We start from the raw sequence: 27,886 nt of genomic DNA, 5'->3' as shown, positions 1-27,886 counted from the left end.
GGTCTACTGGCTCCCTTTTATCTATCCTGCTTGTTACCTCCTCAAAGAATTCTAATAAATTTGTCAGGCATGACTTCCCCTTCATGAAGCCATGCTGACTCTGCTTGATTATATTATGTATTTCTAAATGCTCTGATATCACATCCTTTATAATAGACTAACATTTTCACAATGACAGACATGAAGCTAACTGGCCTATAGTCACCTGTTTTTTGACTTCCTCCCTTTTTGAATAAGTCCAATCTTCTGGGACTTTGCTAGTTATTGTATTTATTTCCTCCCGTTTTGCCCCTTGATTATTTAGTATTGTTGGAATGCTAGTGTCTTCCACCGTGAAGACTGAAGCAAATTATTTATTCAACTCCTCTGCCACTTCCTGGTTCCCCATTATTATTTCCCCAGCCTCATTCTCTAAGGGGCCTGTGTTCACTTTTGCCTCTCTCTTCCTTTTTATATATTTAAAGAAGCTCTTACTATCCGTTTTTAATATTACTTGCTAGTTTACTCACAAAGTTTATTTTCTCCCTCTTTTTTTTTTGATCATCTTTTGTTGGTTTTTAAAACGTTCCCAATCCTCTGGCTTGCCACTTAACTTTTCCACATTGTATGCTTTTTCTTGCAATTTGACACTATCCTTAACTTCCTTGGTTAACCATGGGTTGGTTTATCCCCTTCCTAGAATCCTCCTTCCTCAGTAGGGAATATTCTTTGTTGCGAGTCATGAGCTATTTTCTTAAATGTCTGCCATTGTTCATCAACTGTCTTTTCTGCTAAACTCCTTTCCCAGTCGACTCCAGCCAAATCCGCCCTCATTCCTTTGTAATTACCCTTATTTAAGTTTAACACAGTTATTTCCGACCCATGGCCAGGATTTTACATTGGTCGGGCAGGCCTGGTGAGAGCAGTCGTGGAGCCTACCGCTGCCCACGATCGGCTCTGCACCACGGTTTCACGCAGGCAGGACAATTAAGGCCCGACCAGTGTGGATTGCAAGCGGTAGCGCTACCTGTGCAGACGGGGGGAGGAGGAAGGGTAGAGTCCAGAGTTCTTTCGCGCGTGCACGTGAAAGAGTGCTTCAATCTCCGAGGCACAGAAGCGTTTTAAAGACATTAAAAATTTAATGAAACATGACTGTGTCACATGAGATGGGACATGTTTTTACTTTTCAAAGAAAGTTTTTATTTCACTTGTAATAGCTTTAGGAAATCTCATCCTGCTCATGGATGAGGTTTCCAAAAAAACGTAAAGGCCGTTTTGCCTTTTTGCCTGCCCATCAGCTGTTAGGTTGGATGGGCAGCATAAATTTGAAGTTAATTAGTTCGTTATGGCCTTAATAGGCCTTTCAATTATCGGCAGGCGTGCAGCCGACTCCAGCGTGCACTTGCCGAACGAAATATCGCGCGACAGTACAATGATGTCGGAACGCACGCCTGACATCATCGCGCTTCATGTTACATTCTGGCGTGTCGGGCGTGTGCCCACACGCTGAATGTAAAATTCTGCCCCATGTTTCTCACACTCAAACTGAATGCTAAATTCAATCATGTTATGGTCACTGTTTCTTAGGGGATCTTTTACTCAGATCATTTATTAAACCGGCCTCATTACACATTATCAGATCAAAATAGCCCGCCCTGATTGAATCCACAACATATTGTTCAAGGAAACTGTCCCAAATATACTTTATGTATTCTTGCTCATGGCTACCTCTGCCAATTTAATTTTCCCAATCTACATGAAGATTAAAGTCACCAATGATTAACGTACTGCCTTTTTTTACATGCCCTCATTATCTCCTGATTTATTCTCTGTCCTATCGTATAGCTACTGTTAGGGGGCCTACAGGCTACTCCCACCAGTGTCTTCTTCCCCTTGTTATTTCTTACCTCCACCCATATGGATTCTACATCTTCCGATCCAAGATCATTTCTTGCTATTGTACTTATTCCATCTCGTTCTAACAAAGCAACCCACTACTCTTTTCTTCCTGCCTGTCCTTTTGAAAAGTCACATACCCATAAATGTTTAGAAAGGTTTTGAAAATATGCTTAAAAAAACCTGAGTTAAGAATTTCTTTTGATTGTTCAGTGAAGGGACATGGCAAATTTGTTTGCATCACTAGTGGCTGGGAGGGCAGGAGAAGATCTACAAAGGAATAAAGGATTGGGGGGGGGGGGGGGGTAAGGGCAGGCAGGAAAGTGGAGTTGAGGCCATAATCTGACTAGCCACGATCTTACTGAATGGACGAGCAGGCTCGAGGGGCCAACTGGCCTACTCCGATTTCTTATGTTAAAAATGACAGCAATTTCGATTTTTTTTCAAACTTGGAATTATAGCCAATTACAAAAAGACTAATGAAAGCTGTTCTCTAAACCTAGTGCGTGCGATATTTAAACCAAAAAAACTGAATCTGGAAAATATTTTACCATGAGCATAGAAGCAGAAACTTTATACATCCGAACATACGAAGTCTGAAAGTCGGAGGCATTTGGCCCCTCGAGCCTGCTCCACTATTTGATATGATCATGGCTGATCCGACTGCAGTCTCTACTTTTCTATCTATCTCCATACCCTTTGACTCCCTTGTTAGTCAAGAATCTAAGTCAGCCTTAAAAATACAGATATGTCTAATACTCAGACCCTGTCTCGATCGCTCCCTGGGGAAGGGAATTCCACTGAATAATGACTCAAAATAATTTTTCCCTCAACTCCGTCTCAAATGGGAGACCCTTTATTTTTAAACTGCGTTCCATAGTTTTAGTCTCCCCCATGGGGTGGGGAGGGGAGGATGTTCTCTCAGCATCCACTCTGAGCTCTCTCAGGATTTTATACATTTCATCAATATCAGCTCTCATTCTTCTAAGGTCCAATGGATACATCCAACCTGTCCAACATTTCCTCATAAGATAACCCCTTCATCCCAGGAATGAGTCAACTGAAACTTCTCTGAGCTGCTTCTATTCCAATGATGTCATTTTTAAATAAGGAGACCAAAACTGTACAGTACTCCAGATGTGATCTCACCAATGCCCTGTACAACTGCAGCAAAACTTTCCTACTTTAATATTCCATTCCCCTTGCAATAAACGACAACATTCCATTTGCCTTCCTAATCACTTGCTGTACCTGCATACTAACTTTTTGTGATTATGTACCAGGTCACCCAGATCCCTCCATACTGCAGATTTCTACAATCTCTCACCATTTAAGTAATATGCTGCTTTTCTATTCTTCCTGCGTACAGGACAGAAGAAATCATGAGAATAAGTAGAACAAACACAAAATTTTGTTAATGCATGCATGATGCATTTCAAATTAAGCAGTAAAAATCTTCAGTGAAAAATCTGGATTTGAAAGTGAGTACCAAAACAGTATCACAGAGTTTGAACATTTCAACTTAAGCATAAACAGCTAGCTTAAGTGAATCTTGTATATAATTCACAGCACAGAAGCAGGCCATATAGCCTAATTGCTGGTGGTAATGCTTCACATGAATCTCCTCCCGCTTCTCTTCAACTAACACTAGTTGCTCAATCATCTATTCCTTTATTACCTCATGACTATATCTAACTTCACCATAAACATATACATATAATTTACATCAACTATTCCTTGTTCCACATTCTAATTACTCATTTATTAGCGACTATCTTATATTTAGGGTCCCTAATTTAGAGATTCCCATAAGTGGAAACATTGTCTCTACCTCTACCTATCAAACCCTTTAAAATCTTTAAATCTTAAAGGCCTCCATCAGGTCACCCCCTCAATCCCTTTTCTACAGAAGACAGACCCAGCTGGTTGAGTCTTTGCTAACCTCAGATAACTGTTCATGCTGCAGCATTTTCTTTCTCTTACCTGTTTATTTAAATGGTGCCCCACGGAATCAGCAAGGGTTCCAATAGCATCATACAGAATTAGAAGATTCTTGTGTTGATATTTATTAAAAGCAAAGACAAGTGTATCAAGTATGTAACCAAGGTATGGCACCAACTCCGTGCAAGCTTCTTCCTCTAGGGTAGCAAAAGCACTGGAAAGCAAATTAAAAAGTTGCAATATTTACGGTTTATATTTTTGACTTAAACATACTTAATTCTTTTGTATAGAGACCACTAAAAGTCAGGATACTTTCAGAGACACAAGAGTTAATTTTTCCAATCTGTTTATGGAAGTCAAAAAGAATGGGATTTGCAATGTGGATTATCACATATTATCAAAAACTTACATTTACAAAAGCCCACATTATACAGAAGTATAGAGTACATGTTAATCAGAGCTGAGACACATTAAATCAGAAAGTATTTTTCTTTAAAGCTCAAACATTGCAATGCTGCCACTTCAAATAGTCACTCATTTGCCTTAATACTAAGATCTGGACCTATTATGTCTCTTTGGATTGTTTTGTCTTCCATTTCTTTCAAACCTCAAGCCCATTGCAGAAAGTCCACATCTTACCATGGACAGCTTTGTTTTCACTAATAGCAGAACCACTATGCAAAAGTTAGCGCTGAAGCCTATTGTAGCCTTACTAGCTGAGACAGGATGCTCTATGGGGGTTCACTGGCTAAGTGGATTCAGTTGATGTAGCAGTTGGAAATTACAAAGATGGCTGTCATCCCTGGAGCAAATATCCTCATCACTAGAATCTATTATACTGCCTTCAGAAAAATAGCTGAGTCAAGTGGAATTGTCCAGTGACAAAAGTATTTTTTGTGGGTAGTTCTGTACAACACCATTACCTTCAGCTCATCACCACCTTCTCAATCGTAATTAGGAATGGGCAATAAATGCTGGCCTAGCCAGTGATGCTCACATCTCTTGAACAAATAAAAAAACAATTTGAATTTGAGTGGATTCCGGCTGAAACAAATTTCAATTGAAGCCTACTTCTGAACTGTACAGCACCTACTGCATGGCCACATAAATTAAATATCATACAAGGGGCTTTAATAAGTCAAAACAGTCTAGTCTATTAATTCAAAATTGCCTTTTTGTTTGAAAAAAAATAAATTATCCAAAGGTTATTAAGATGTAAAGACACACTACCTGAAATGGTGGTAAAATTAGATTTCAAAGAAATTTTAAAAGGCAATTGCGTTAATTTGCAGAGTTATGGGGAAAAAGCTAGGCTGTCAGATGAACTGGACAGCTTTTTCAAAAAGCTGGTATAGGCATGACAGCCCAAGTAGCCTCTTTCCATGCTGGATGATCCCATGAGAATATATTTTGAATTAAACAGTTTCAATGAAACAAACAGCAACAGTATAGAACATCAATGCAATGACTGGAATTTTCTCAAGAAATGCAAAATTTACTCATTTCAGAAAATACTGGAATAGCACATTAGCCCATAAGGTATTTAGCCAAACAACAACTTGTACATACATAATGCCATGTTCTAAGGCCTTCATAGGAGTATCAAAGCAAAATTTGACTGAGCTATATAAGGTGGTATTAGGGCATGTGATCAAAATTTGGAGGTGGTAGGTTTTAAGGAGTGTCTTAGAGGAAAGAGGTGAGGGTGATTAGGTGGGGGGAACCCCAGAGCTAAAGGCTAGGCAGCTGCAAGTATAGCCACCAATGGCAGAGCAATTAAATCAGGGATGCTCAAGAGGCCAGAATTAGATGAGCGCTGATATCTCAAAGGGTTGCAGTGCTAGGAGGATCAAGGTCACAGCCCAAGGAGGTATCTGAAAACAAGGATGAGAATGTAAAACCAAGGCATTGCTTAACTGGGAGCCAACGTAGGTCAGCAAGCAGAGAGCAGTACGCAAGGAGACTTGGTGCAAGTAAGCACATGGGCAGAGTTTTGGATCATCTCAAGTTTATGAAGGAAGGAATGCGGGAGGCTGGCCAAGAGTACATCGGAATAGTCAAGCACACAAAGGCATCAGGTTTCAGCAGATGAGCTGAGGCACAGGCAGAGTCAGGCAATGTAATGGAAGTGGAAATAAGGGGTCTTCGGGATGGCGCATGTGTGATTGGAAGCTCATTTTGGGGTCAAGTAAGACACCCAGGTTGCAAGCAGACTGGTTCAGCCTCAGATAGTGGCCATGGAAAGGGATGAAATTGGTAACTATGGTCAAAGGACATTTCAGCATGACATTGAAATCTATATACTTACCTTTTGCACAATAAAATAAAGACATAAAATTTACAATTCCATCCAGAAAATTTGTAATGACACCCCAAAATATTGTCCAGTAACAAACCTGCAGGCAGCCTCTTGCACTCGCTTATTGCTGTCCAAGATACGCTTCAGCAGTTCAGTCATTAATGGCTTCAAATAGGTATCTGGGGGCTGACTTACTACCCAATGTGCATAGCGGCTGAGTGTCCAACAGGTTATAGAACGCACAAGAGCTTTTTTATCAGAGAGGCACTGAATAAGGTGAGGGATAAGCTCTGGTAGGTAAGGGATCATACCCTGCATACAGCCTGTTGAACAAAGTTAAAAAAAAAATAAACTTTGGGGAAAATTTCTACTAAGTCATCCTTTTAGTAAATCAACTGTGCTAACAGATAAATTTATGGTATACAGTCAAAAAATTTAACATTTCTAGTATTTTCTTTCCAGCATGCCAATAACCTATACTCATCCCTGCTCTCTTACACACCATTGATTATGCAGCATCACGTAGATTGTTGTTCCTCAGATGCTGTTCTCTCTGTGGAGGAATAGCTTAATCTTCATTCAGTAACCCCTAGCCCAGAGATCAAGAACTGCAGCTGAAAATCTGGAGTCATATGAACCAACATCTAGCTTTAAATAAAATGATATGCATCACATTCTAATTTTAAATATCCAACCGTCAAATGAACATTTCTTCTAGCATGGTGCTCAAGTCATAATTTTATTGAAACATTATTTCAAGACAAAGGGCCTATCCTCAATGTTAATTGCAAAACAGTAACTGAAAGTAATGCATTAACTAGATTATGTGCTTGTTAGCCAAATTATAGCTAAGTAAACCAAAATTTAACATTTTATTTTCTCCATCATGATTCTTTATGCTACAAGTCACAACCAAGAAGGCAGATGAACCAAATGGCAATGCTAAACTAATAATAGTGAGGACATAATTCTCCGCCTTTAAGAGTTCAAGATTACTAACTTGCTCTCATTCGTGGAAAGACACCACAATTCAACTTAAAATGGATGCCTCACACTTACAAGAATCAGCTGAGAATCTACAACACCTGTCATAACTTTGAGTATAATAAGCTTTCACAGAACGCAGATTTATGCACTTTTCTGCAAATCAGATAATAAGATCCGAAATTTCCATCTTATAGATGCTTGTTTTTAAAAACAAATATAATTTAATTGATCCAGTATGCAATCTTCCACCAACCTTCAGCGATAGCTCCAAGCACCAGAATTCCAGACTCCTTCACCACCCAATCTGAGTGAAATAGCAGCTCTTTCAGCAGCGGCAGAACATGTGGCAACAATTCATCCCGGAAAACATTAGCCAGCACATCCAATGCAGCGGCGGAACATTTTCCTAAAGAGTAATTTATTAATGTTACATTTTCTATGCAATACTTACTCTTATAAGTTTAAGACCTATAAAGCTGATATTAACTTCCTCGCACAAAAAGCAACTGTAGGAACAGTATCAATATCTTTAAAAGCAGTTAATGTGGATGTTAGATGGTTACTTAAACCAGACTAAGGGCAAACAGAAAATTAATAAGCTTCAAACAAGACTACCACTCCTAGAATGGGAATAATTCAAAAGACCATGGGGGAAAAATGGTTACTATTATCAATCTCTTCCAACACAAAAATGTCCTTATTTTATTTGATCTTAGGATGTGGGCATTGCTGTCATGATGCTACTGTTCATCTTTTGCTACATTGAGAAGAAGGTAGTTAGCCTCCAGTAGAGAGGAGAAAAGGAGAAGGAGAGGAGCCATCTATTAAAAGAAAGGCTTGCAACATTAGGCAAGGTAAGACATGACAGAGAATTGATGCCTTTTGATGTAACTACCTGATGTGGAGACATGCCAAGCGTCACAAAGTAGGAGTAAGAGAAATATATAAAAAGTGGAAAACTGTAATGAGGATTTGGAGGGTTTGATCTGACATGGCTACAAGCAATATATTTTAAATATATGCACCAAAAGCTTAATCCATGAATGCACAAGCTCAATGTTTCAAGGACGTTATTGTTTTTGAGGAACAGATAGAATAATAGAAATGAGAATCTCTCTTCTGGAAATTTACTTGAACACATTTTAAGGCCAAAGAGAAAAATTATGCATACATTTAATTCAGATTAAATCAAAGTGAAATTTTATTACAGTACATTTTCTGCAGGAATTTCAGGTCTAATAGTTAAAATTGCAGGTTTTGTTCAGTGTCTTAGGAACATAATATGATGCAACAGTACTAATATTACAAACACCTTAAATGTTTTTGCACAAGTTTCTCTTTAGCAGGACTTCGACACTGCCACCTGGTCTGCAATTCCATTCCCACAAACATGTTTTCATTAGGCACCTATTTAATCCAGATGTCTTTTGGTCTTTGAGCCTCCCCGAACCCAAAAATAAATGCCATTATTTTATTTGACATAACCTTTTTGGAACTTTAATAGTGTTACCATTTTGTTTCAGATATTACGATTGCATCAATTTTAGTACTTCACAGGGCATCCACTTTTTCCATTATTCACAAAGCTTTGTACAGGTGCTTTCTATAATAATGACACACTTCAAAAAAAGTACTTATTTTACTTCTCAGTAAACGCCAACTCAGACAAAAACAGATATAATTGCAAACCCAAATCCCAGTTCATGGGAAATGTTGCTCATAGCTATCTGCAGACAATAGGTTTTTGAGCTTTATAAATTGCATCAATTCCATCCTTTTTAAAACTAAATGACACCTACTGAGTGAAACGGAGGCATTATATGCTGAAGGATGAATGTTCTCACTTAAGTGTTCCACAGCATTCTGATCAATTTACCTGCAATGTTAACTATATGTTCATAAGTTGATCATAATACCGCCCCCACCACTCCTAGCCAACCATTTGCCACAACAAATTCCTTGTGTTACTTCCCTATATTAAAATTGGTTTATTCATTATCCTAAAAGCATTTTATTCAAACAAGAGCTTAAAATTGCTCAAAAAGGTATGTTGAATAGGAAAGAAAATCAAATTAAGCAACATTTTCATTTAAACATACTTAAATTCCAATCAGAAATTGTATCATCATCATCGAGATCATCCTCCTCCTCCTCCTCTTCACCAATTCCATCCTCTTCGTGCTGCTGAGCAACGGTTCGAGATCTATGAAAGCGAGGTTTAATATCCTGCTCATTATCAGGAACAGCTTCATCTTCCTCAACATCACCCTGAAAAAAATAAGTACTTAATTGTTATTAATTTCTTAAACAGAAGAACACCCCACTCTCAGATGACACAGCACGTGGACTGCTAGTAAGTTAACAATAAACTTAAAATTTAGTGTTTAGACATAAACTACATAACTCACCTTAAGAAGAATAATATCAATTTCTGAATATTTCATCCCATTCACAAGGACAGGTATCAACCTGAAATTAACAATTTTTCTTAAGTCAAGTCTTGTTTTGACTATATGCATTCAACATGATCAAATGTTTTCTACAATGATTCACTGAAATGATACCAAGATGCTATAAATTTCATAGCATACACAAATACAGACAATTTGAAATCTGAGTACAAGTATTGGATAAGTTAGTTATTTAAGACTACCAAAGCTTTTGTGCTGCTAAGTGAGTATGCAAGACTTAGCTCCCTATACTCGTGGTGTTCGGGAGCTTGCTCACACGAATATACTACTTCTCTAACTTTCAAAGCTGGGTACGTAAAATAACAGCTAAACTTAAAAAGACTACAAATTCCTTTAGCACAGTAATAATGCCTCAGATATTTGGTATATTGCTTTCTCTGCAAATTTGCAAAGTTATGACATGTTGAAAACCCACTCCAGTTTCATTACATTCGCTGATAAAGTTCTATTTTAAAGAATGCTAGCATGATGTGTTATCTCTCTCGAGAGATAAAATGATATCTGGGCCCTCTGTCCCTGCAGTAGTTCCAACTTAGATAAGGGTCCAAAAGGGGAGGCCACCTCAATCCAAATACCTTATCAAAATACACAGTAGCCAGCCACCTTAAACACGCCTACAGTACCAAGCAGGTACATTAGAGTCAAGCACATGTCACAAATGAGCACAAATGGGAAACACTGTGACAAGTAGCACTAAGCATACACATGGAGACAAATACAATAACAGAACTGAAATTACAGCACTTACTGACATGGTTGAAATTTATCTTTGATGAGACTGCATATAAGTGAGCTCTGTATGAAGTGCATTAGGGGAGGCAGTGGCAAAATGAAATTGTCACTGGACTAGTAATCCAGGGCAATGTTCTGTAGAATCCCAGCATGGCAAATGGTGAAATTTGAATTCAATAAAAATCTGGAATTAAAAGTCTGATGATGACCATGAAACCATTGTCGAACTTTGTAAAATCCCATCTGGTTCACTAATGTCCTTTAGGGAAGGGGGTCTGCCATCCTTACCTGATGTGGCCTACATGTGACTCCAGACCCAAAGCAATGTGATTGACTCTTAACAGCCCTCTGGCTCGTTGTGCCATTTCAGTCAGTTATACCAAACTGCTAAAAAGTCTGAATGGAATGGAACTGGACAAACCACCCGACATTGACCTAGTCACCAGAAATGCCAATGGCAAACTCAGCCCTTTTGACCCTGCAAAATCCTCTGAACTAGCTTCTGGGGGCTAGTGCCAAAATTGGGAGAACTATCTCAAGACAAGTCAAGCAACAGCCTGACATAGTCATACTCACGGAATCATACCTTACAGACAATGTCCCAGACACCACCACCACCATCCCTGGGTATGTCCTGTCTCACCGGCAGGACAGACCCAGTACAGATGGCGGCACAGTGGTATACAGTCAGGAATGAGTTGCCCTGGGAGTCCTCAACAGTGGCTCCGGACCCCATGAAGTCTCATGACATCAGGTCAAACACGGGCAAGGAAAGCTCCTGCTGATTACCAAGTACTATCCTCCCTCAGCTGATGAATTATACTCCTTCACATTGAACATCACTTGGAAGAAGCACTGAGGGTGTCGAGGTGCAGAATGTAGTCTGTGGAGACTTCAAAGTTCATCACCAAGAGTGCTTCAGAAGCACCACTACAGAGCGAGCTGGCTGAGTTTAAAGGACATAGCTGCTAGATTGGGTGTGCAACAGGTGGTGAGGGAATAAGAGGGAAAAACACATGACCTCATCCTCACTAACCTGCCTGCCGCAGATGCATCTGTCCATGGCAGTATTGGTAGGAGTTACCAAAGAATCCCATCCTCACATTAAGACAACCCTCCATCGTGTTTCTGGCATTAACACCGTGCTAAATGGGATAGATTTCGAACAGATCTAGCAACTCAAGACTGGGCATCCATTAGGCGCTGTGGGCCATCAGCAGCAGCAGAATTGTAACCAAGCTGTAATCTCATGGCCTGGCATACCCCCACTCTACTATTGCCATCAAGCCAGGGGATCAACCCTGGTTCAAAGAAGAGTGCAGGAGGGCATTTCAGGAGCAGTCCCAGGCATACCTAAAAATGAGGTATCAACCTGGTGAAGCTACAACTCAGGGCTACTTGCATACCAAATAATATAAGCAGCAAATGATAGACAGAGCTAAACAATTCCACAACCAATGGATCAGATCTAAGCTCTGCCATATCCAGTCACGAATGGAGGACAATGAAACAAAAGATTAGAGGCAGTGGCTCCACAAATATCCATATCCTCAATGATGGAGGAGCCCAACACAGCAGTGTAAGCGATAAGGCTGAAGCATTTACAACAACCTTCAGCCAGAGGTGCCCAGTGATGATCCATCTCGGCCTCCTCTGGAGTTCCCCAGCATCACAGATGCCAGTGTTCAGCCAATTTAACTCACCCCACATGACATCAAGAAACGGTTGAAGGCACTGGATACTGAAAAAGCTTTGGCCCCTGACAATATTCTGGCAATAGTACTGAAGATGTGCTCCAGAACTTGCTGTGCCCTGAGCCAAGTTGTTACAGTACAGCTACAGACATCTACCCAGCTATGTGGAAAATTGCCCAGGTGTGTCCTGTACACAAAAAGGACAAATCGAACCCTGCCAATTACTGCCCCATCAGACTACTCTCAATCATCAGTAAAACAATGGAAGGGGTCATCAACAGTGCTAACAAGTGGCACTTGCTTAGCAATAAACCTGCTCACTGACACTGACAGGGGATCAGTTTGGGCTCCGCCAGGGCCACTCAACTCTGGACCTCATTACATCATTGATTCAAACATGGGGAAAAAAAGAGCTGAACTCCAGAGGTGAGGTGAGTGGATTTGACCCAGTAGCCCTAGCAAAACTGGAGTCAATATGAATCAGAAGGGGAAACTCTCCGTTGATTGGGGTCATACCCTGCACAGAGGAAGATGGTTGTGGTTGTTGGAGGTCAATCTTAGTTCCAGGGCATCACTGCAGGTGTTCCTCAGAGTAGCGTCCTAAGCCCAACCATCTTCCGCTGCTTCATCAATGATATTCCTTCCATCATAAGGTCAGAAGTGGGGATGTTTGTTGATGACTGCACAATGTTCAGCACCATTCGCGACTCCTCAGATACTGCAGCAGTCCATGTCCAAATGCAGCAAGACCTGGACAATATCCAAGCTTGGGCTGACAAGTGGCAAGTAACCTTTGTGCCACACCAAGTGCCAGGCAATGACCATCACCAAGAGAAAATCCAACCAACCAATGCCCTTTGATATGGGCATTACCATTGACCAGAAACTGAACTGGACAAGCCATATGAATAGTGCGGCTACAAGAACAGGTCAGAGGCTAGGAATCCTGCAGCGAGTATCAGAGGCTAGGAATCCTGCAGCGAGTAACTCACCTCCCGATTACCCATAGACTGGCCACCATCTACAAGGCACAAGTCAGGAGAGTAATGGAATATTCCCCACTTGCTTGGAAGAGTGCAGATCTAACACTCAAGAAACTTGACATCATCCAGGGCAAAGCAGCCCACTTGATTGGCACCCCATCCACAAACATTCACTGCCCCCATCACTGATTTAATAGTTTGTACCATCCACAAGATGCACTGCAGAAATTCACCAAGGCTCCTTAGATAGTATCTTCCGAATGCACGGCCACTACTATCTAGAAGGACAAGGGCAGCAAACACATGGTAGCACCCCCATCTGGAAGTTCCCCTCCAAGCCACTCACCACCCCGATTTGGAACTATATCGCCGTTCCTTCACTGTCACTGGGTCAAAATCCTAGAACTCCCCCTCTAATCACTGTGGGTGTACCTACTCCACATGGGCTTCAATGGTTCCAGAAGGCAGATCATCACCACCTCCTCGAGGGCGATTAGGGATAGGCAATAAATGCTGGCCTAGCCAGTGATGCCCATATCCCATGAACAAATACGAAAAAAAACAGGACAGATACAGAAACAGTAAGATCTTGTGGTGAGAAACGTAGAACTGTTGATATGTTGGTAAGATATGGCTAACAAGAGGTTGCCTAAACGATCTAAATATATCTTGTACAATGGTCATTCTTTGCATTTTCTTAAGGCTTTTACGGCCCCTTTGGCTACCTCTGCCCGCACACTGTCCAACGTAGAAACTTATGAACATGAGTAGGCCATTCAGCCCATCGATCATTCAATCAGATCATGGCTGATCATCTACTTCAACATCACTTTCCCCCACTCTCTCCATATCCCTTGATGTTATTAGTCTCCAGAAATCAATCAATTTCTGTTTTGAACATGCTCAATGATCGAGCTTCCACAGCCCTCTGGGGTAGAGAATTACAAAGATTCACCACCCTCAGTGAAGAAATTCCTCCTCATCGGTCTTAAATGGCCTACCCCTTATCCTGAGATTGTGTCCTCTGGTTTTAGACTCACCAACCAGGATAAACATCATCTCTACATCCACCTATCACGCACTGCAAGAGTTTTATAGTTTCAATGAGGTCACCCTTCAGTATTCAAAAGTCCAGGGAATACAGACCCAGTCACCCCAATCACTCCTCATTAGACAATCCTGCCTTCCCAGGGGTTAATCTGGTGAACTTTCGTTGCACCCACTTTATGATAAGTATATCCCTCCTTAGATAAGACAACCAAAACTGTACACAATACTCCAGGTGAGGTTTTACCAAGGCTCTATACAACTGCAGCAAGACATCTTTACTTCTGTACTCAAATCCCCTTGCGATGAAAGCCAACATACCATTTGCCTTCCTAATTGCTTGCTGCACCTACATGCCAACTTATGGTAGCTCATGAATTAGGGCCCGCACGTCCCAACCTCTCACCATTTAAAAAAAATTCTGCCATTGTTTTTTCTACCAAAGTGAATAACTTCAAACTTATTCACATTGCATTCCATCTGCCATGTTCTAATCCATTCACTTATCCTGTCCAAGTCCTCTTGAAGCCTCCTTACATCCTCCTCACAACTTACGTTTCCACCCAGTTTGGTGTTACCAGCAAATCTGGATTTAGGTGCTTTGTCCTCCAAATCCTCAATGTTGTATGGCATCTATTAACCCCAAACAAATTATATGGCATAGCACTCGGATTGATCAAACACCTGAAGCATGCTTTCAACATTCCACCTGCATGCTTTTTTGATTTCTCTGGGTGGAATGCATGTTATAGCAATATCCTGGTAAAGTGCACAGGTCTCATCAGCTATGCCTGGACAGCATAGTTTGCATTGATTAGACTTTATTTCTGGGTGAAAAAATACTTGGATTATGAATGAGTGTATCAGGACAGCTGCCAGGAAAGCAAACATTAATTTACATAACGTGGTGCCAGTAGTCACAAGCTAGCTGAACACTGAGAAAATGCACCTCTTTCCTGTTGTCACAGATGATGACATTGATGAAGGGAGCACCTAGCATCAGGTTGGTACAATTCTTCATGGACTCTGTGTCAAGTAGAAACATAAGTGCCTCAATCTGTATATTTTTGTTTAGCAATGCAATGGTCAGATATGGAGTAGTGTTTAGTTCTTTCAACTACACTAAAAAAATATGTACCTGCATTGGAAAAGGTATTGAGAAAAGCATCAGCACACCCCAAATTTAAAGGCGATGTACCACGAAAAGCAATTAGAACCTCAAAAGTTTAGATAAGGGTATTGAGAGAAAGTTTAGAAGAGTATATTAAAACATTAAACCTTGAGCCACAAGAGACAAATGAAGTACAAAAAGCCAAAAGGACTGGAGATCAGCCTCAGCAGTGGTAGCTGAAGGATTCAGTAGAGATTAAAATTAAATTAATTTTTAAAATCAGTGTGTTGAGTTTCAACATACTAAAAACTTTTCTTTTTAAAATGGCTTAATCAGGGGGAATAACCATCCAATAAAGGAGGCTTTAATTGCTTCATGAATTTTAAAAACTTTATTCTTACACTGGCTAGACCAGCATTTATGTTGTACATCCCTAATTGCCCTCACCCTCGAGAAGGTGGTGGTGAACCTCTGCCTTGAATGCTGCAGCCCCCATGGTGTAGGGACACCCACAAGTACTATTAGAGAGGAAGTTCCAGGATTCTGATCCAGCGACAGTTAAGGAATGGCAATGTAATTCCAAGTCAGGACGGTGTGCGGCTTGGAGGGGAACTTGCAGGTGCTGGTGTTCCCATGCATCTGCTGCCCTTGTCCTTTTCTAGGTGGTAGAGGTTGCAGGTTTGGAAGGTGCTGTCGAAAGAGCCTTGGTGTGTTGCTGCAGTGCATCTTATAGATGGTACACAGTGTTGTCACTGCCATAGAGATTTACAGCACAGAAAAAGGCCCTTCCGCCCATCAAGTCTGTGTCGGTCAAACGAGTACCTAATTATTCTAATCCAGTTTTCCAGCATTAGGCCCATAGCCTTGTATGCCATGGCATCGCAAGTGCACATCCAAACTCTTCTTAAATGTTATGAGGGTTTCTGCCTCTACTATACTTTCAGGCAGAGTATTTCAGTTTCCCACTGCCCTCTGGATGAAAAAATTCTTCCTCCCATTCCCTCTAAACCTCCTGCCCCTTATCTTAAATCTATGCCTGGTTATTGACCTCTCCACCAAAGGGAAAAGTTCCTTCCTGTCCACCCTATCTATGCCCTTCATAATTTTATATAACTCAATCATGTCCCCCTTAAATCTCCTCTGCTCCAAGGAAAATAACCCCAGTCTATCCAATCTCTCCTCATAACTAAAACTCTCCAGCCCAGGCAACATTCTGGTAAATCTTCTCTGCACACACTCTCGTGCAATCACATCCTTCCTATAATGCAGATTCCAGAACTGCATGCAATGCTTTAGCTGTGGATCTAACCAGCATTTTATACAGTTCCAGCATAACCTCCCTGCTCTTATATTCCATGTCTCGGCTAATAAAGGCAAGTATCCCATATGCCTTCTTAACCACCTTATCTACCTGTCCCGCTACCTTAAGGGACCGGTGGGCATGCACACCAAGGTCCCTCTGATCCTCAGTACTTCCCAGGGTCCTACCATTCAACAGGTATTCCCGTGCCTTGTTTGTCCTGCCCAAGTGCATCACCTCACACTGATCCGGATTAAATTCCATTTGTCACTGATCAGCCCATCTGACCAACTCGTAAACTAAGGCTGTCCTCCTCACTATTTACCACCCCACCAATTTTCATGTCATCTCCAAACTTACTAATCAACTCTCCTACATTTAAGTCCAAATCATTTATATATACCACAAACAGCAAGGGATCCATGTGGAAACCCACTGGATGCGGACATCCAGTCACAAAAACACTCCTCCGCTTCCTGCCACTCAGCCAATTCTGGATTCAATTTGCCTTGTATCCCATGGGCTCTTACCTTCATTATCAGTCTCCCATGTAGGACCTTATCAAAAGCCTTGCTGAAGTCCAAGTAGGCTACGTCACACTGGTGAAGGGAGTGAATGGAGTGCCAATCAAGCAGGCTGCTTTGTCCTAGATGGTGCCAAACTTCTGGAGTGCTGTTAGAGCTGAACTTATTCAAGCAAGTGGAATAGTGTACCTCACTGGTGAGACCACATCTGGAGTACCGTGTGCAGTATTGGTCTCATTTAAGGAAGGATGTAAATGCACTGGAAGCAGTTCAGAGAAGTTTCATTGGACTAATACCTGCAATGGGCGGGTTGTCTTATGAGGAAAGGTTGGACAGATCAGGCTTGTATCCACTGGAGTTTAGAAGACTTGATTGAAAGATCCTGAGGGATCTTGACAGTGAAAATCACCATAGTCCCAGAGGACCATAGGCTGCGTTCTTATTATTAAAGAGAGGTGACTGGTGCTGACTTTAACCTGAGGGTCGCCACACCTCAGACGACGAGCAAGGTTGCGAAGGCGGGACCTCAGCTGGTTTAGGAATTGAACCTGGCTGTTGGAATCACTCTGCATCACAAGCCAGCCGCCCAGCCAACCGAGCTAACCGAACCCTTGACAAGGTGGATATGGAAAGGATGAATCATTTTGTGGGAGAATCTAGAGCTAGTTGCCACTGAAAAATAAGGGGTCACCCATTCAAGACAGAGATGAGGAGAAATTTCTTCTCTGAGGATCTTGAGTCTTTGGAACTCTCTTCCATAAAAGTCAGTGCAAGCAAAGTCTTTGAATATTTTTAAGGCAAGGGTAGGCAGATTCTTGATAAGCAAGGGGGTGAAAGGTTATCGGGGTAGGCGGGAATGTGGAGTTGAGGTTACAATCAGATTAGTCAGAATCTTATTGAATGGTGGAGCTGGTGGACAAGCTTTGAGGGGTCAGCAGCTGAGTTACTCTCCACAGAATTCCGAGCTCCTGGCCTGCTCTTGTAGTTGGTCCAGTTCAGTTCCTGGTCAACGGTAATCCCAGCATGTTGATAGCAATGGTAAAGTCATCGAATGTCATGGGAAGATGGTTGAATTCTATCTTATTGGAGATGGTCATTACCTGACACTTTTGCAGCATCAGTGTTACTTGCTACGCATCAGCCCAAGCCTGAGTGTTGTTCAGGTCTTACTGCATATGGGCATGGACTGCTTCAGTATCTGAGGAGTCATGAATGGTGCTGAACATTGTGCAATCATCAGCGAACATCCCCACTTCTGACCTTATGACGGAGGGCAGGCCATTGATGAAACTGCTGAAGGTTTGGCCTAGTATACTACCCTAAGGGTACTGCATTGATGTCCTGGGACTGGGATGATTGACCTCAAACAACCACAACCATCTTCCTTTGTGCAGGTATGACTCCAACCACTGGAGAGTTTCCCCCGATTCCCACTGACTCCAGTTTTGCGAGGGCACCTTGATGACACACCTGGTCAACTGCTGCCTTGATGTCAAGGGCAGTCACTCTCAACTCACCTTGGGAGTTCAGCTCTTTTGTCCATGTTTGAACCAAGGGTGTAATGAGATCAGGAGCCGAGTGGTCCTGGCAGAACCCAAACCAGCCGTCAGTGAGCAGGTTATTGCTGACTACGTGTCAATCGATAGTGCTATCAATGAACCTTCCATCACTTTGCTGATGCTTCTGGCACGACTTATGTCTAGGAAAATAGTCCAAGTTTGAGGGGCAATTCTGTGCACTCAAGTCATTGAGCTGAAATGGAATATTTTTTTTTACAGAAAGTGACTACTAAGGCAAAGCGAGTTGTTAAGGAAGCAAGTGACCATACATCAGTGTAGGAAGAGGAGTCAAAAAGCATTTCAGGGCTCCCACAAGAATACTAACTAATAGATATTCAGTACTGAATACTGGTAACAATGACAGTAACTCAAGAGGACAACAATCATGAGCATGCTGCAGGATCATTGAGCAAGTAGACTCTTTAAAAAAAAAAGGGCTATGTAAATTACAATGAAGATAAAACAAAGAAAAAAGTTACTTGGTCCAACCTGTCCATGCTGGCGTTTATGCTCCACTCGAGCTGCCTCCCATTCTTCCTCACCTATCAGCATAACTCTCCATCCTGTTCTCCCACATACGCTTAGCTATCTTCCACTTAAATGCATATATTCTACTTGCCTTCAATGAGATCTTGTGGTAGCAAGTTTCACGTTCTCAACATTCTCAAAATGAAGTTTATTTTGAATTCTTTTTAATTTCTTGGTGACTTATACTGATGGCCTCTCGTTCGCTCTTCCTTACAAGTGGAAACACTCTGTCTACTTTATCAAAATCTTTCATAATTTTAAAGGCTCTGATTAGGTAATCTCTCAGCCCTCTCTTTTCAAGAGAAAAAGAGACCCACCCTGTTCTTTCTTTCTGGAGAGGTATAAACTCTCAGTTCAGAAACAGCTCATGGGGCTAAGTGGCCTTGTTCCTTGTAAAATTATCCTTTCAAATTTTTTCTGCACCCTCTCTAGAGCCTCTATATTCTTAAGTGTGGTTTAACTGAAGTTTGATATGAGTTCAGCAAAGCTTCTCTACTTTTTAATTCTATCCCTCTAGAAATGAATCATCATGCTTGGTTTGCTTTTGCGATGTCTTATTGACCTGCATCAAAACTTCTAATAATTTGTGTATTTGTACTCCATTTGCTCTTCTACTCATTTAGATTCTTATTTTCTAGGTCATATGTGACCTCCTTATTTTTCTTACTAAAACATAACATATCTCACTCTTAGCCAGGTTGAAATTAATTTGCCAACTATATGCCCATTCCGGAAGTTTCTTAACGTCTGTAATTTGTTACAGTCCTCCGACCTCTCTCAATTTGGATCTGCAAATTTAGAAATTGTGTTTTTGATTCTAAAGTCTAAATCATTGACATATATTGTGAACAAGTAATGGTACTAGCACTGATCCTTGTGGGACCTTTCCCACCTTCTGTCCCTCTTAACCCATACTCTGTGCTTTCTTACAGCCAGCTGGGTTCTCACAGGAGCGCAAGAACGAGAACTATACAGGAACAACAGGACAGTAGTGAGGGATGACTCTTGTTGTCCAAAGATAGGCTGGAACCAAAGTCATGTAATGCAGCAAAGATGATGAGAAGTTTATACAATGTGTCCAACACTGCTTTCCAGAATAGTAAGTTTTTAAGTCCAACATGAAAGGGAGCAATGCTAGTTCTAAATCTAGGCATGGACAAAATTGTCAAAAACAGTGCTAATCCTTCTGTGCTATAAATTGTTCTATGTTTCTAAATGAAGTAGGTAATGTGGGCCAATCAGGGTAGAGAAACATTTGGGGAAAAACAACCATAACAATTAGGTTCAATACAAGAATTGAGAAAGAGAACAAACAGTTGAAGAGAGAGAAGTACTCGACTGGAAAAAGTTGAAGTCAATTTTAACTAAAGAATTAACCCAGATATACTGAAATGAAAATTTGGTAGATACGACAGTGCACAAACAATAGAAAACATTCAAATAGATGATATTTTGTGTATATACAAGATATATTCCTATAAATATTAAAGGTGGTGCAACAAAAGCTTGAATTTCTTGGATGAGTGAAAAAGTTCAAATTAGAATAGAGCTTAAAAGACACATGCCTAATAAAAACTGTACTGAAAATATTGAGGAAAAGCAAAAAAGTTTGGAATATCTAAGATGGCATATGAAACCATGAACTGGTTGGTGATAAACAGAAAAATAAAACTATTTTATATACAAAATAGTAAAATAATGAAAGATTAGGGCTAATTAGAAATACAAAGAGATCTCAGAGGATGAGGAAATTGCAAATCCTTGTTTCATTTTCGTAGCAGTTTGATAGTAGGAACGAAAGGCTACAAAAGGAAGTGGTAGAACAATTAGGATACCTACAGAAATGCATATCTGAAAAAACCTTTTTAAAAAATTCATTGATGGGATGTGAGTCTTGCTGGCTAGGCCAGCATTTATTGCCCATTCCTAATTGCCCTGGAGGAGGTGATGGTAGGCTGCCTTCTTGAACTGCTGCAGTCCATGTGGTGTAGGTACACTAACAGCGCTGTTTGGGAGGGAGTTCCAGGATTTTGATCCAGCGACAGTGAAGGAATGGTGATATATTTCCAAGTCAGGATGGTGAGTGGCTTGGAAGGGAACTTCCAGGTGGTGCTGTTTCCATTTATCTGCTGCCCTTATCCTTCTAGATGGTAGCAGTTGTGGGTTTGGAAGATGCTGCTGAAGAAGCTTTGGTGAGTTTCTGCTGTGCATCTTGTAGATGGTACACACTGCTGCTATTGTTCATTGGTGGTGGAGGAAATGAATGTTTGTGGTATTGGTGCCAATCAAGGCTGCTTTGTCCTGGATGGTGTCAAGCCTTTTGAGTGTCGTTTGAGCTACACTCATCCAGGCAAGTGGAGAGTATTCCAAAACACTCCTGACTTGCGCATTGTAGATGGTAGACAGGCTTTGGGAGGTGAGTTACTCACTGCAGGATTCCTAGCCTCTGACCTGCTCTTTTAGCCACAATATTTACATAGCTAGTCCAGTAATGCAATGGCGAATGAGCTATGGCTAGATTCCCTCTTGTTGGCAAAGGCCATTGCCTGGCACTTGTGTGGCATAAATGTCACTGTAAGAATTCAAAGTGGAAAAGACATACTTCCTAGAATGAAGTTATGTCAAAGTGGAAATAGCATGCTTGGACCCATAATCTTTAAAACTTCTAGGAGTATGGAAGTGGCACCAAGTGCTGTAAATGTTTAACAGGAAGAAATCAATACACCCGAGGACTATATGCCAGGGAACCTAAAATCAGGATAGTTCAGCTTCTAGTGGTCATAATATGGGATAGATTTAATACTCATGTATATGTTAGTGGTTGTGGGTTTGGAAGATGCTGCCTAAGGAGCTTTGGTGAGTTTCTACAATGCACCTTGTGGACGGTACACGTTGCTGCTGTTCATCGGTGGTGGAAGGAGTGAATGTTTGTGGTATTGGTTTGTATATATGGATTAATTAGTCCATCTCCTATAGCATTACACATAGGATGTCAAGCCAAGGTACTTTTCAGGCCAAGCAGGTTAGTGGGCAGGGAGATAACTGAATGAAGGTGGGAAAGAGGACAGGGGATAGATGGCATAGGTAGAAAATGAAAAGATCTGCATTTATATAGCATCCTTCACAACCACAGAATGTTCCAAAGCCCTTTACAGCCAATTATGTACTTTTGAAGTGTAATCACTGTTGTAATGTAAGAAATGTGACAGCCAATTTGTACACAGTAGGCACCTACAAACAGCAATGCGATAATGAACAGATAATCTATTTTTGTGATGTTGATTGAGGGATAAATATTGTCCAGACCTATGGGAATGACTCTCCTACTCCTTTTTGAAATAGTGCCACGAGGTCTTTTACGTCCAACCGAGGGGCAGAATGGGTCAGTGTAACATGCCTTCTGAAAGGCAGCACCTCTAATAGTGCAGCAACACTCAGTACTGCATTGGAGTATTGGCCTTGATTTTTGTGCTCAAGTCCTGGTGTGTGGCTTGAATCCACAACCTTCTGACTCAGAGGCAAATGTGCTCCCAAATGACCCACAACTGACAGATGAAATGGGCTGGAAAGAGGGATGAAAGGAAGAGGACAGGAGAAGGAAAAGGAAAATGCTGGAGCATCTCTGCCTATGTCCCCGTTCCACATTACTGTGCAACTCCACATTGGGATTTACCTCCGTTCCTCACCCCCAAAAGGTTTTTTTTTTAAGGTTTACGTTTTCAATGATTTTTCTCATGACTGCCTTTGGTCTGCTGGAATTGTCCCTGGCCATGCTGCAGTTTGTCAATTGACTCGGGAACTTTTGACCATGTCAATGTGATTTTGTATCATACAGCTTTCTAATATCCATTTAGAATTTTGCCACCATTCTTTTTTAATACATATTAAATGAGATAGAGAGCACCAATTTGTAAGGGAAAGTTTGTGCCTGACAATTTTCATCGAATTCTTTTGAAGGAACAATGAATTGGCAAATAAATGGACTTTCAAAAGGTGTTGATAAGGAATTCCAAAGGAATAACTGCATTCCAAAATAGGAGATGGCTGCTAATCATGACCAAAACGCCCAGTGAATTCCCTCATGTTCACTACTGACTGCAGTTTTGCATCGACTACAGCTGATAAGTTACTCAGCTATTCAGTCTCCAGCAACATCTTTTATACTGCTGCAGAGTCAGCATTATGCTACATAGTGCATCAGTACAGCCCATGAGATTGTTGAAAGGCATCTTTGGCAAGATTTCTGATACCCTACAATTCCAAAGCCACTGAATCCAGCTTGGAGTTTTTCCTCACCATTCTTTCCTGCACCCGCAAAACACATTCCCTACTGTAGAACAATTTGCTAATGTTTCAAGTGTCAGCTAACCTCAATTTCTAATTCCTGTTAACTTGTAGCTCATTAATCACACTGCAGTTAGATCATGCAGCTATAACACAGTCTTTTGGAGCCTGATGCACATTTAACTAAACAAAGTGATACAATTCAATACCAAATGATCTTCTCAAGCCCGTTCTGGCATTAATTCTGAGCAAATATGTACATGAGGGAGATAAAGTCCAACTTCTCAATAGTCAATAAATGGTTACATTTTCAGTATTTTACTGAAAAATAAAATGTGGCCAGGATGTTTGGTGAACTTTAAAAATAATTTATTGCTATTGGAAATTTTGCTGCAATATATAAATGTCAATTCTTTGTGTTCACCAGATGAAAAATCCTAAAATACTACAGTAAGGTTCCTATTTCAATGGAAGGTTTAAATTTCCAATTATTTGTTTGAAGACATGATTGACAACCCAAAAGGATCAGTACTTTCAGCTACCAGATTGCTAAATCAATAAAGAGAACTAGTGTAGGTTTGCATAGTAATAGAAAAGGCTTTTGTAAGTATTAGCACATTAAATATTAATGTTCTTACACTGACAAACAGTTACTCACAGAGACATATGTCCAGAAAGTACATCTTTGCATATGGGCTGTTCAGCCAACGTTAGCCAGAATTCGCACGCTTCCAATGCTACGTTTTCATCTTGATCCTGTGTCCTCTGCAACATGTACTGTAGTAAAATAATGTCTTCAATATCAGTAATACTCAACATCTTGGAAGAAAGCTGGAAGTTGAGCTTCAGAAAAAAACTTCCAGTGGTTAATTATTTAAATATGCAGCTTCTTATTATAGAACTTGGCTTTGAAAGGAACAGTTCTATCCAGCACCAAGAAAAATCAATAGACCCATCAAGATAATAACTAACAGGGTAACTTGCATAACTGGATATCAAGAATTACTGCATTTTACATACAACAGTGCTAATACCATAAAAGTAGGCTTCCATTTTAAAATTTGAAGTTGAGAATATTTCTAAAGTAATCAAAGATCAGTTGGTGGCATGACTTGAGGACAAGGTTAAATTTTTAAAAAAGGAAATAAAATTATTCTCAAAACTCGGTATTCATGGAATAAATTACCAGGACTAAAGAAAATGCAGAAAAATAAAGTGCTTGTAATTTACTAATGAAAACAGATTAAGCAGACTACTGAGAAAGACTAAGACAAATTTGTATTTATACAGCACTTTTCACAACGACAGGACAACCCAAAATGCCTCAGTGCTAATTACTTTAAGTATAGCTGTTGTGAAAAGCAAAATAAAACAAGCTGAGTGTGTGTTAATGTAGCTTTCACCTCAACAATGTTGTGCATCTGAGGAAGCAGACGATCCATCCGAACTTCAAGCAGCATAACAAGTGCACGGCATACATTTTTCCGCACTTCAGATTCTTCATCTCCAGCCAATGCAAACAAGTTCTAAAGAAATAGTATTTAATATTTAGAACTACATATTATTTTATATATTGCATAATAGCAAGGCATTCCATCTCTTCCTCTAAAGGTTTAGTTTGCTGAATCTTTGATTCAGACAACCCTCATGAACTCATCCTGTCAATTTTTATATTATATTTTAGAATATTTTAGGAAACGTTAAAATGTTTCACAACCAGCCCCAATACAGTATTCAATACAATTGCCTGTACATTCCTCTGAAATAAAATGAAGCTTGCATGGCATGATTCAAAAGATACAGAAAGACAAAGCTGTGTAATTAAGCTAAGCAGTTTTCAAAAGTAATATAACAAAAATTTTTATTTGAATAAAGCATTAATAAATAGCCATGGGTCCGAAAAATCTAGGTACAGGGTCAATTTACCATTAGATTCAAGAAAAACTGGCATGTTGTTTCAACCTTTTATTTTGCAGGCTTCTTTAAATTTTGTTAAAAATATTTATGTACTGCAGCAAGACAAGTATCTTCAGTGATCAGTTGGTCACTCTCAGCTGTCATGTGAAAAATCTATTACTTGCAATCAAACTCTTCTTCCTTCTGCTTTGAGTCACTACCTTGTTTCCCGGTCAGTTACACCAGGTAGGGCCATGTGTACTTTTTGAAAAAAAACAGCAATCGCCAAGGCTCTATTACACACACCGGTACAATTCTCAAGGCTTAAATTTATGTTTCCTTTAATTTGCATTCAATTCCAGCTACCGGTGCTCCAATTCAAGATTTATTTACTTTGAAGTGCAATTTAGATACTCGACCTTTCAAAATTTCAAAAACAAAATCTCAGAATAAACAGTGTTACAACAATCTGCGCTGCTGTTAACATACTACAGTGTTATTAATTATATCCTCTGTCATGTCAATCAACAGTTCCAGGCTTTACCAAAGACTATGCAGTCAATCAGAAATTTATTTTTAACACTGATTACGTTTTACAACATATGCAAAAGTTAACTGAAATTCTATGAGGAAGACTGCACCATTCCAAGAAAGGAAGTCTTAACTAAAGCATGAAGTCTAAATTCTCACTCTTGGGACAACAAAATCTTTATACTGAGTTTCTTATTACATAAAAATACGTGACTTGTGCCAGTAAAACAGCATTCCACACCTCATTAGCTCATTATTCATTTTGAAAATGGAAAATTTACAACTTATTTTTCATTCTGAATTTAATAACTAACGAGGCAATTGAAGGGCAAGGATTTGCAAGTTAATCAGCTCAATTTCCTCATGTAGTAAATACCTCAAATGTCAATATATGCACTCTCACCAGCCCAATATACAGGTGAAAAAACAGTAACATTATCCATTTAATATACCATGATGTCAAGGAGTTGTATCAGTATGATTTCCCTTTCAAATTCTATAATAGGCATTTCCTGTAAGATATTTTAGTCCTTTAGTGCTCACCATATGAAAAAAGGTTAAAATGGAGCTAAGTATAAGAAGAAAAATACAGCACAAGGGACACCAGTGTTCCCTGGTTCCTTAGAAGAGCAATGCTTCCATTTTAATGTGGGCCTTATACATTGAGAAAATTAATATTGATCAACTTTAGAACATGCAAGAACACAAGTAGATCATAACTGCTCCATCATTCAATACAATCATGGCTGATCTTGAACTTCAACTCCACTTTCCTGCCCACTCCACATGTCCCTTGAATCCCTGAGGCACCAAAAATCTGCCTATCCCAGCCTTAAATATATTCAATGATGGAGCATCCACAACCCTCTAAGGTAGAGAATTCCAAAAATTGACAATCGTTTGAGGGAAGAAATTTCTCTTAATTTCAGTCCTAAATGATCACCCCCTTATCCTGAGATTGTGCCTGTGTTTTAGATTCTCCAGCCAGCAGAAACAACCTCTCAGTGTCTATCTTGTCACACTCCTTCAGAAGCATGCTTTAATGAGCTCACCTCTCATTCTTCTGAACTCCAGAGAATATAAGCCCAATTTACTCCGTGTCTCATCATAGGACAACCCTCTCATCTCAGAGCCCAATGTGGTGAACTTTGTTGAAATGCCGCCAGCACAGCATATCCTTCCTTAAATATGGAGACCAAACTGAACACAGTATTCCAGGTATGATCTCACCAAAGCCCTGTGCAATTGTAGCAAGGTTTCTTTATTCCTGTATTCCATGCAATAAAGACCAACATGTCATTTGTCTTCCTAATTGCTTACTGTACCCGCAAGCTAACTTTATATTCCTTGTACAAGTACTCCCAAGTCTCCCCGAACATCAACATTTACAAGTTTCAAGCCTTTTAAAAGTATTGCTTTTCTATTCTTATGCCCAGTGAATAACCTCTTGCTTTATATTCCATCTTCCATCTTATTGCCTACTTACTTAACCTGTCTATACCTCTTTGCAGCCCATGTCCTTTTTTGAAAAAAAAATTGATTCATGGGATGTTGGCGTCACTTGCTGGGCCAGCATCCTTAACTGCCCTTGAGGTGGTGGTGAGCTGCCTTCTTGAACTGCTGCAGTCCCTGTGATGTAGGTACACCCACAATGCCGTTAGAGAGTTCCAGGATTTTGACCCAGTGACAGCGAAGGAATGATGATATATTCCCAAGTCAGCATGGTGAGTGGCTTGGAGGAGAGCTTCCAGGTGGTGGTGTTCCCATCTATCTGCTGCCCTTGTCCTTCTAGATGGTAGTGGTCATGGGTTTGGAAGGTGCTGTCTAAGCAGCCTTGGTGAATTCCTGCAGTACATCTTGTAGAAGGTACACACTGCTGCGACTGTGCTTGGGGTGATGGAGGGAATGTTTGTGGGTGTGGTGCCAAACAAGTGAACTGCTTTGTCCTGAATGGTGTCAAGCTTCTCAAGTGTTGTTGGAACTGCACTCATCCAGGCAAGTGGAGTGTGTTACATCACACTCCTCACATGTGCCTTGTAGATGGTGGGATGGCTTTGGGGAGTCAGAAGGTGGATTACTCACTGCAGGATTCCTAGCCTCTGACCTGCTCTTGTAGCCATGGTA

At 40.5% G+C, this 27,886-nt stretch overlaps 1 protein-coding gene across 5 annotated transcripts in view; it reads right to left on the bottom strand.

The window, feature by feature from the left end:
* Window positions 1-27,886, bottom strand: part of tnpo1 (transportin 1) — a 185,869-nt gene that overhangs the window by 41,450 nt on the left and 116,533 nt on the right. For all 5 annotated transcript variants that reach the window (XM_041185762.1, XM_041185765.1, XM_041185767.1 and 2 more), the window contains 7 exons: window positions 24,739-24,861; window positions 23,994-24,112; window positions 9,511-9,571; window positions 9,202-9,370; window positions 7,356-7,508; window positions 6,213-6,438; window positions 3,859-4,030 (listed from right to left, as the gene is read on the bottom strand). In XM_041185762.1, coding sequence (XP_041041696.1) covers window positions 3,859-4,030; window positions 6,213-6,438; window positions 7,356-7,508; window positions 9,202-9,370; window positions 9,511-9,571; window positions 23,994-24,112; window positions 24,739-24,861 — 1,023 coding nt within the window. The remainder of the gene's footprint in view (window positions 1-3,858; window positions 4,031-6,212; window positions 6,439-7,355; window positions 7,509-9,201; window positions 9,371-9,510; window positions 9,572-23,993; window positions 24,113-24,738; window positions 24,862-27,886) is intronic.

The sequence above is a fragment of the Carcharodon carcharias genome, chromosome 4 (assembly GCF_017639515.1).
Source record: "Carcharodon carcharias isolate sCarCar2 chromosome 4, sCarCar2.pri, whole genome shotgun sequence".
Lineage (NCBI taxonomy): Eukaryota > Metazoa > Chordata > Chondrichthyes > Lamniformes > Lamnidae > Carcharodon > Carcharodon carcharias.
The sequence above is the reverse complement of the archived record's forward strand: the minus strand, read 5'-3'. Positions and strand labels throughout refer to the sequence as shown.